This window comes from Amblyomma americanum, chromosome 2 (genome assembly GCF_052857255.1).
Source record: "Amblyomma americanum isolate KBUSLIRL-KWMA chromosome 2, ASM5285725v1, whole genome shotgun sequence".
NCBI lineage: Eukaryota > Metazoa > Arthropoda > Arachnida > Ixodida > Ixodidae > Amblyomma > Amblyomma americanum.
In genome coordinates this window covers 86517522-86528692 of record NC_135498.1, presented here as the reverse complement: position 1 = coordinate 86528692, position 11171 = coordinate 86517522, and the positions used below count along the sequence as shown (strand labels likewise).

The 11171-nt window shown below is 43.9% G+C and overlaps 1 protein-coding gene across 1 annotated transcript; it reads left to right on the top strand.

Annotated features, from left to right (window-relative positions):
* The first annotated feature begins 1903 nt into the window (after positions 1–1903).
* Positions 1904–9603, top strand: LOC144121546 (uncharacterized). The gene is made up of 4 exons (XM_077654812.1): positions 1904–2060; positions 3677–3744; positions 8503–8592; positions 9306–9603. Exons 1-4 carry the CDS (start codon positions 1997–1999, stop codon positions 9417–9419), a joined length of 336 nt encoding a protein of 111 aa, XP_077510938.1. The 5' UTR covers positions 1904–1996; the 3' UTR covers positions 9420–9603.
* The last annotated feature ends 1568 nt before the right edge of the window (positions 9604–11171 follow it).

Sequence of the window (11171 nt, the reverse complement as noted above, 5' to 3'; positions counted from 1 at the left end):
TCTTGGTTAATAAATAAAATGAAAAGGAAAAGAATGGCGGCATGGTGAAAGACACATAATAAACAAAACTATTTTTTTGCACCGGTGTAAATCACCAGAAGAAGATAAGATCCGAAGATCTGAAGCACCCGAGGCAGTTGAAGAAAATAGGCCTATCCCAAACAGCCATGATAAATCTAGCACATAAAGGAGAAATTATCAGAAGAATGAGCTAGAGTGCCTCTGACCGTTACTGTTAATTTGTATCCAGTAAATTGCTTATGTGCTTATAAGACTAAGTAACATCTGGTCATCATCCTCACCAGCCTTTCTCCACTTCAGGACAAAAAATTTCGCAGAGGCACGACTGCTTACTTGTCCGAAAGCGAAGGCATTGCTATCACTTGGTGCATTTTGTGCGAGTAATATCTGCACATACATTAAAGCTGTTTTCACTACTGTATGTGTTTGCGTACTTGTTGCGGTCCAGAGCCGAAACGTTCGGACCCTGTCGCTGCACGGCGATGACATTGGCTTCCGTGTCCTGGACTTAGGACATATAGACGATTGGTTGCCACATACCCACACACACACGCGAGCATGACTCCACCCGAAACGCTATATGCAGAACGGTTGCAATACAATATTGATCAGAAAGTTTGGGAAGGCATGCACTTGAAGGTGCATATGCCATGGCTCGAATCCTTGAGGCATGCTAGCCTACAACTTGAGTAGCGTTTGCAAGCTGTCTGCAACAAAAAATCGTATGACACCACCCGGAGCGGTGTCATATATATGGTTCCGTCGCAATTTTGGTACGAATGTCGGTAAAACTGGCGCCACATGGTGGTCGGCCAGTGGTGAGTATACACAAACATACGGAATATATCGGATTGTTTGAAGGGGCGGTGCTCGGCTTGCTGTCTGCATCAGACGGCAGCTTTATGATGTCACCTAATTGTTCTGGCCAATGCTGAGATTTGTGCACCATCTGCAAGTACACGCACAGGCCGCCGGCTTTCCAGGTAATGCGACTAGTAATGCCTTCGCATTAAAACGGTCTCTCTTATATGCCTCCAACGAATCCAGTTTTGCGTCAGCTGCAGCTATCTTATCCCGAGAAAATTTCGTGTCTGCAGGACCTAAGCAAAAATTGAGAAGTTAATAATTCCAGCGTAATAATTGCGGAAAACATGCCCACGTGGCCTGGTAGTGTGAGAGAGTGGGCTCCGAGGAAGAAAAAACGTATTTTCAAAGCAAGGTACAACACTTTGTGATGTAACCCGTCGAACATTGGGGAAAGGATAGAAAAGCTTCTCAAATACAGTAGCGGTGGACAGCGCCCGGATGATTTGTTTAGAAGGACTTGGGAAAGGCGTTTGGCCGGCTGTTGACAGAGTTCGGGTGAAGAGTACTATTTGTATTTGTTAGCTCTGATATCCGAATATCAGGGAATAGTTTAGTTTTTAAGTGTTTTCTTCTCCTATAGGTAGTGACTGCTTGTGCGCAGCGTGATGCCAGAATGAACCGAACCATAACAGTTGTGTCCTTCGGCTTCCAGCAGTACTGCGAGGCGCTTATTTTAGCAAGAAATGGAGTACAAAAAAATATGGTGACAATAAAAAACGCAAACGGTATTTCAGGCTCTTTGTAAAGTAACAAGTTTTTTTTTATAATGCACCCATCGTACTGAGCGCTCAACTCTCTAACATTGAAAGGATCGAAAACTTCGCAAAGAGGCTTCACATACCCATAAGGCCTTTGTGCGGACAAGGAACTGAGACCGTCGCAAGCAGCGGAAGCTTTCACTTCCTTCCGTAAGTGTCCGGCGGAAAGCGGCTATCTCGTACACAGACAGACACTTTTTCTGGTCCCGCAGATAACTTTAGTGAGCAAACTTCCCGGCACATGCTGACAGCTTCATGGTGTTCCCTTGCACTCAGCAGCAAGGGAAACCAGCTCGAGTGTATCGCAGTGAATTTACTGTGAGCTGCGATTGTTCAGAAACGTTCTGAAAATGAGGTGGTGGTTGGCATGTCTCTTCGTTGTAGCCTGTATGGTGTTGGTCACAACTCAAACAAGTAAGTTTTCTTAACAAGCAACTTCTAGAAACTTTTTGGTAAAATGGTTTGAAAGCAAGCAGCTGGCTACTCTCGTTCATATCAGTTACGTCAAGCTTCTCCCTTAGTATACCCGGATGCCTACGAATGAAAAGCATTTTCACTAAATTTACCAAGGTAGGAAGCCGACTAGAATAAATGAAACAAATAAACCTTCAAAACAACGGTGTTGCTTCCGCCGTTTTGGCCACGCCATTTTCTCGTTTGCTTGTGCTTTCTGGATACTTTTTTGAATTTATCCTTCAACTCGCAATTCTAACCCCCATTTTGTGCTTTTTTATTGGACAATTACAAAAAAAAAACATGAAGAATACGTTTACAAAATGAATTGGCTCAATTTGTTAACATACCACAGTGTAAATCGAATTCAGAGTATCCTGCTCTACAGTTTCGGCACAGAATCAGACTGTGTGATTCGGGAAAGGGCATTTGTTGAATAAAAAGCTGCTCATTCAGGCTCAATAACCGCTTTTAGGCTATAGCAATACCACTGGTTGCAGGCGTCTGGAAACGAGTGAACAGTAGCAGGAAGCCTGCACAGCTAGACTCTAATAGATAATTTCTGCTCATTACATTGGTGATTCGGGCTTCAATAAGTAACTTCGAGCCGGTTCCTCATAGCACTCGTATGAACACATACAATTTTAAGAACGCTGTTATGCTTGGGTCTGTGCGAGAATGAATTACAGCGTCAAACCGAAACCGCACGGTAGTGGAGCGCAGGCAGCCACACCTACCATCAAGCAATACTTATTGCTCGCGTGAGAGGTGACCTTTTTTCTGTCACTCAGGCTTGAGCAGTCAGCAGCAGCTACGAACCAACAGAGTGCCAGCGGGCACCAAACTGACGGGCCGAATGTAATGCTCAGTGTAGCTCTGAAGCACGATAGAGGTAGTCTCAAGTTTCTTCACTAAGCAGCGTAAGCACAATCGTGGTGAGAAGGAACACATCTAGCAGCCAAGGTGAATAACTGGGCTTTCAGTAAAATGTACCAGACCGGATCTAATGCTTTGATAGCATGAACTGTAGTATGGCCGCCACAAAAACATTTCAAGTCATATTGAAGGCGGCGACATAAAACATGGTTTCGTTTTATGATTTTATGGGGGCTTAACGTCCCAAAGGAGCTCAGTCTATGGGAACGCTGAAGCGAGGGGCTCCAGAAATTTCGGACACCTAGAGTTTTTTAACATCCATTAACAACGCACATTGCATGACCTTCAACAATTTCGCCTCCATGGAAATTCCACCGCCGCGGCCGGGATCGAACCCGCGTCTTTCGGGTCAGCATCCGAGCGCCATAACCCCTGAGCCACCACGTCAGGTGTAAACACTTGGAGAGGGTGAAATCGTGGGCCCACTCTCTACTCAACAGCACATAACTACTTAAGCCACTGCTTATGTAGGATCTGGACACAAAGCTTTAGCCACTAGACTTTATAATGGTATCTGATTTAAAGAAGCCAATATTCCGAATTTACATGGATCGCACCAGTTTTTTTTTTATCTTGACTCTCATGCCAGCCAGTTTTATTGACTTAAATTGTGTTTGCCCCTCTCATGCTTTTTCTTTCAGCGTCAGCCTCTGAACGCAGGAGACGCCCCGTTGATTCCAACTGCGAAAGAAGGCACGCGATAGATGGGGTAAGATGAAATCCTTTTCCTCCATATTTCAAAGGTTTAAATAAATAGAGGAACAGGCCGCACACATGCCTGCCTGTTCCTCCTTCACAGGATATTTAATCAGGAAACACAGCATGAATAATTGCTCGCAAATCTCACATATACACGTATCCCACATGTACATGTATATCCTCACGCCTCGCATAAATTTGGCTTAATTTTGTGAAACAGCAAATTTTTTTTAACTCCTTTAAACCTCGAACATGCATCCACTGGAAACACCTTCCCTCTTTATTGGCAATATTTCGACAGGTATCACTGTTTCAATCCTCAGAGTCCAATGTAATTCGGTAAAGCCGTGTGTAAGATTGTTTTACGCTCTATTGTATTGATAATTGATGCTTTCGCAGTAGGTCTTATTAAGGCCATGTTCTCCTTGGAATTGTTTTCTATCTCATTACATGTAGTGTTTCCTTTTTCTCTGTTATGCTTAAAGAATTAATGAAATGACCCCCACTGTTTTACCCTGACGGTGCGAGTAAGAAAATAAAAATAATGAAATTGATAGTGAGTAAAATCAGCTTTCCTCCTGCACAAACGATACCGTAAAATAGCCTCCCCTGTGCACTCAAGCACCCACTTGAAGAAATCAGAAATAAGTGAGCTCAAGATTAGCAAAAAAATTGGCTAAGATGTATTCGCGTCTGAAGAAGATAAGGGCCAGCGTTTTAAAGTAACGAATAAATGTGAAAATCTTGAGAGACCCAGACGGTAAATTCATTAGACGGAAGGTACACTGGTGTACCATTGTTAAGGCACCTTATTGTTTTTAAGCAGGGTATTATGTTCATATAATGTGTTTTCAGAAGACTAGAGATGTTTAAAATGGTTTTGAGTCATTTATTCGGAATCACTGTGCTTGTAGCACAACAAAGCTCCGCACTAACAAAGTGCACATTAAAATGTTGAGAGAGAGACTTCATGAAAAATCCCTCACCAAAACTAACAAGTTTTTCTCTTTTCTGTACACAAAAGAAGTTTTTCTCTTTTTTGTATACAAAATCCGGATAGCAGCGAGCGTAAAGAGATTACGTGAGATTGAAATTTGAAGACCTCAGAAAATCAGCTGCCGAGAGAGCTGCAACTGTCATAAAGAAAAGATATAATGCGGACCTCACAACAATAGAAAAATTGCTTTCGTTTTAAACAGTTGTTGCCTACGCTACAGTCACGTTATGAAATCGACAATTGTTCACCCTCCAGAGTTCTAACGCGCACACAAAGACAAAAAATTGGAGGGGACACTCAAGCTCCGCCTCACGGGCATGACTCTTTACAGCAATGAATTAATGGCCATATATGCAGGAGGTCACTATCTACTTTATACTCATAAAACTCTGGGAGTCCTCGTACTCCTCATAATGCAGTGGCGCAGCGGTTAAGCGATGCGCCACTGCCTTGCGACGGCAGGTGCTTCCAGCATGTGCGACCCAGGTAGCTCTTCCGGAGCGACCCATCGGAGAGATGGCAAACCTTTCCGCCATGAAAGGTGGTAGTTAAGTTATTCAATGGTCGCTACATTTTCTGAGAGATACTAACCTGGGTCTCAGACCCCAGAGGTAGGCACGCTTGAAACAGGCGCTCGGAGGCAGTGGCGCTTCGTGTAAGCACACTGAACTATTGCGCCAGGAGTGCTATGAGGACTCCCTGCAATCCACCAACGTGAATTCCGCTTATACAAACAAGTCGGCAGAACCTCGCGTCAGAGAAGGAGTTCTTGAGCGGTAGGAATTTCTAATACTCTCGCATTGTACTCGTCAGGATAGGTTAAGCTTAGGTTGTGGTGAAAGAAAGAACAGTGTCCTTATATGCGAATAGAATCCCCGGCTGCTGAAGGGACCCATTTACGCTATGGAGTCTTACCATTATGCAGAGCTTATGTGTCCCCTCGAGTTTTTTTCCAAATAATGTGCCAGTATTTGCATGGCGAGATTTTTACGCGGGCAAAATATTCAAAAAATTATCTGCTACAGAAAAGAGGCTGCTTGAATAAATACTCCATCTGGCACGGCTCACCTTCGAATTAAGATAACTCTCATTTGAGCAGATCCCGGTCTCGTGAGCGTAGGCCACAACTTCTGTTTTAAACCGACACTAATAACTCGCTGAGCATCCCATGTTACTGTGAAAAGAAAGCACAACTCGAGATCACACAATCAACTGTAAATTCATCATCAACGTCATCATCAGCCTCACTACACCCACGGCAGGACAAAGGCCTCTCCCATGTCTCTCCAATTAACCGGGTCCTTTGCCAGCTGCGCCCACCCTATGAATACGAACTTCTTAATCTCATCCGCCCACCTAACCTTCTGCCGCCCCTTTCTACGCTTGCCTTAACTTGAAATCCTTTCCGTTACCCTTAAGGACCAGCGGTTGTCTTGCCTTCGCATTACATGCCCTGCCCAAGCCAATTTATTCCTCTTGATTTCGACTAGGATGTCATTAACCCGTGTTTGTTCCCTCACCCACTCTGCCCGCTTCCTGTCCCTTAACCTTACACCTATCATTTTTCCTTCCGTGGCACGTGCCGTTGTCCTTAACATAAGCTGAACCCATTTAGTTAGCCTCCACGTTTCTGCCCCGTTGGTGAGTACCGGCAAGATACAGCTGTTGTACACTTTTCTCTTGAGGGATATTGGTAATCTGCTGTTCATTATCTGAGAAAACCTGCGAGATGTGCTCCACCCTACTCTTATACTTCTAGTTATTTCCATTTCATGATACGGATCATCTGTTGCTACCTGCCCTAAGTGGACGTATTCCTTCACTACTTCCAGCGCCTCGCTTCCAATTTTGAACTCATGTTCCCTTGCTAGACTTCTGAACATTACTTTGGTTTTGTGCATGTTAATTTTTAAACCCACCGTATTGCATTGCCTGTCTAAATCATTAATCATGCTTTGCAGTTCATCTCGTGAGTGACTCAGCAAGGCAATGTCTTCAGCGAATTGCAGATTATTTAGGAATTCTTCATTTACTCTTATTCCCAACTGTTCCCAATTGAGGCCTCGGAATACCTTCTCTAAACAGGCGCTGTATAGCATTGGCGATATCGCATTTCCTTTGCTGACGCCCTTTCTTATTAGAATTTTATTCCTGACTTTATGGAGGACTATGGTAGCGGTGCAGTTGCTATAGATATCTTCCAGTAATTTCTCATAAGGTTCTTGTACACCCTGATCCGCAATGTCATCAAGACAGCTGAGATTTTGCACTGAGTCGAATGCTTTCTTGAATGAAGGCTATATATAGGGGTTGGTTATATTTTGACAATTTCTCTATCACCTGATTGATAGTGTGAATATATTATATTGTAGAATATTCTTTGCGAAAGCCTACCTGGTCATTTGGTTGATTAAAGTCTAAGGTTGACCTGACTGTGTTAGCGATTACCTTAGTTAATACCTTGTAGGCAACGGACAGTAAGCTGATTGGTCGGTAGTTTTCAAGTCCTTGGCGTCTCCTTTCTTTTGAATTAAGATAATATTTTCTTTCTTCCAAGCTCCTGGTACGGCCGAGGTAATAAGACATTGCGTATACAGGGTGGCCAGTTTTTCTAGCACAATTTCCCCTCTGTCCTTCAACAGGTCAGCTGTTACCTGATCTTTACCAGTTGTTTTCTCCTTTCGGGGCTGCGATCGGTTTCAAGCCGGGGTACTCCGGATCAGAAGCTGAGCGCCCTAACCACTGAGCCACCGCGGCGGGTCTCACACAATCAAACCCAAACGTATTCAGCCCGGAGACCAACCTCAACAAGTCCATTGTTGTAGCTACGATCCTTCTTTTGAAAGATCAGAACAGATAAATTCTTTGCTACCAGCCATGGTTTCTACTGGTTCTCTGAATCTTCGCCAGCATTTTATTTGGTCATTCGTGCCGTAGGGTGAGATACCGAAGTCTGGACATTAGACAGATGGCGTATTATAGCACACACCAGTTGTTTCGCAGGTCACAAGACGGCGCCTTTTGGCATTCATTGCCATCAGCAGCGGACTGCGGGCGAAAAGAAAAGAAAAAAAATCCACTTTTTCACAGTTAAAGTTGTGGTTACGTTTATTATTCGAGCGTGTTCGTTACGCGGATAAATCTTTATTTTAAGTTACCAGTAGCGTTTTCATTCGAGCTCACCACGAGGCAACGAGTTTCGACCCTTCCACTGGGGAAACTTTTGTGGAAAATGCCCTTAATGTTTCGTGAAATGATATGAACTAGAAATCTGAGAAGCAAGGACTTTGTTCTGCATAGACAAGAAACAGAGAAACAATATTAAGCTGACGCAGGAAAGCATCTGCTTGAGGCGCAAGTGATTAACGTATTTTATCACGTAATCTGACAAAATTATGACAGCCACGGATTTGAGGTAATTTTATTTTTTCATTAGGCTACAAGCTTGAGCTGGCGATATTCTGGCTCATTTAAGCTTTCATAACAATTACAAGTATGCGTTCAAGAAATTTCTTGCGAAAAAATTTTATTGATGTGTCTAGCATAACGTAGGTTTACACGAAAAAAAAAGCACAGTGGTATCAAATTTCTTGGTTAATATCACGTGAAAAATGAGATACAGCTGCCTGAACACATCTAGTTTGTATGTTGAGTGCCTGGAAATGTGAAATTCTCAACTCTTGTCACATGGACGTCCTACTTTGGCTGAGTGATTGTCTGTATGTCATCGGGTGCAAGTGCAATTTTCCACCGTGCTGTCGCTTCTTACAGAGGCGGTTTGGTCAAAGATCCAAGTGCATGTACGTGTGCAGAGGGTCACCTAGGCGGACAGGCTTCGAGCCAGACGGCACACCCTGCGACGTGAGTAAAGGCGTGCTTACTTCGACGCGCCGGCCATAGATATGCCCCCACGGTTCCGTTTGATGTTTACAGCCTCGGATTTCTTTCAAAACCACGAGCTCATTGATGCCATTAAATACTTCATACTTAGGAAATGCACTTGCAGCTCGTTTCTGCCCTGATCAGCGGAGTTTATTTTGTGTTTTTGTGATGGCGCACACGAAGCTAATGGCAAAGAAAACATACGAGGCAAAGCAGCAGGCTTTCTATAAAGAAAGAATCTGTCTGAATTTGACAGAACAACTGTTTGCACCGATAAGACGCAGTATCAGGTGTCAAATATCTAAAGCTAGTCGCTAATAATATTGCAGGGCAAATAGGAAGGACTCCTCTTGTCGACGAGATCTCGACAAAGAAATATTAATAAAACAATTTTATCTGAGCAATTTAAAACACCATTGAAACCTCGTTAAATGGGCGAATTTGTGCCATTATGGCGGGACAACCATTTTCTACTTGCAACAGTTCTTTTTCTCAAATTTCGAAGTTGACAAGTCTTGACGTCATTGTTTTTTGTGATCTGCTGGCTTGTGTATTAACCCTTCACTTAGTAAGGATACTATTTCGGAACCTGGGGTAAACGATTGCGTAGATGTTGTGTTTTGTTCGCAGTGTAAATTTTTTGTGTGCTTTTTAGCGTGTATATTGCGGACGTATATTTTACTGGCTTTCAGCGCCGTGGTAAACAGCGCCTTCCGGGTGTCTGCGTGCGTGGACGCTGCGTTCGACCAGAGAGAACCAGGGCGTCTTTCGTCCACCGGACCAGTGGAACTGAACGACCAACCTAGCCGGGTACAGGACAGGATGTCTGACCGCAACAATTGCTGAAGGCTCTTTCTACTTTCAAGTGCAAGGAAATGAGAAGAAAACTGAAAGTTCCAAAGCTGTCCTTTCTCCATGTTGCCTTTCCCATTTTTCCTATTTTGTTTGTATTAAATAAATCACCAAAGCTCTAGAATTAGTGAAATATTACAGATATTTGTGGAAAATGACTTAGTCTGGCTAATTACCGAACAAATCTACTATGGAGAGGCCGTGAACGTCGTGGGTCAGCAGCTGCAGCGTAAAACAAGTTCAAAAACCGCTCGCAAAGCACCGAGATCTCTTTTGGGAACTCAGTCCTGGTGCTAAGTAAGGAAGATTAGGGGCCTGCTGATGCCATTAGGAACCGTGAGAGTGTAGCTCTGTAACAGAATGCCCCATGAAGAACTACTGTATTGCAATGAGACAGGACACCCATCAATATCTAATCCGCATCTCCCATCATTCGCAAAATTTACAACAGGGAGCAGTTAAAATGTGGTCTGCGATTTGCATATCGCCATCCCTATTATCGAAAGTGCGCACTGATCGCGAGGTTGATATTTTTGCCGTAAATACAGAGATGATACACCTCGAGTTTATTAGAAAAATTTTAGCCTTTCTGGGAAATGCAACGTGACCTCAGGCAGGGGGATAGTTGCCATCGCCTTGCGCTCTCGTCAATGAGAGAACCTCAGGTGTGAGAACACGATAAGGCCTTTTTTTACGCTGATTAAAGTATTTATCTGATACGTAAGCACACAAAAGCAGCAATTTGACTACTTCTGCAGCAGTTTCAATACGCAAATGCTGTCTGTTCCTTTAGCGTACTTCCGTGTATAATATTTACGGTGCTTTCCGCGTCAATGTTGTCACTATAATAGATCTCGATTACGGCATATAGCTCGTGCAACACAAGTATATCCAGAACTGCGTGTATAACCATGCTCTTTATGCAGATACAAAATGAAAGAGCTATCAAGAAAAGTTAGGCAGTAATTACATTCTGCGCTTCTGCGTTTTCACAGAGGAATGCCAAGAACGCAAACAAAAACATTTTTAAGGGAAACTTTTCAGAGCTGAACTGGCGCTATGAGCGTCGAAACGTAAGTTAGTTTCAGTGAACCTCAATGGCCTCCCGCGCCACAATAAAATTTCTCCTTTATTGCCGCAATTTCATACCCGTCATCGCAAATGCTTCGCGTAAATCGCGAATGCTTGGCTTCTGCATTCGAAAGCGCATTCTGCCTCCCGAGGTGCTGGGCTTGTTTGTGGGCTTTCAGCCTTCAGTTAGCCACGGCATAAGGATATGCAAGTTCTTGAGGTCCGAATGGCAACGTCCGGTGAGGCTATGCAAGGATCATCTGAGGCTTCTTCTTCAGTCTTCAAGTTAGAAGGGACATTGGAAACAACAGTGGCACGAAATCAGCCGGCTCATCAGCAGCACAACGGAGTTTTGGTGGCAGCAACTTCTTCCTCTACTTCGAGGGTGCGTTCCAAAGAAGCAAGCAGGGACGCTCAACCAGATTCACAAAGTCGATGGTGCGCATATTCCAGAGAATATTCAACGAGTCCTACGTCTTGGCCCTAAGTGCGCAGTTGAGCCATAAATGCAACCTCCTGAACTACTTGCCATAGTAAGGCGGGTAGCGCGACGAGCTGAGGAACCGCAGGCCGGTAGATGTGTTTCCAACGGAGTGGATGTTGTGCTGCGATCGATCCCTCGTGGGAAAAACCTC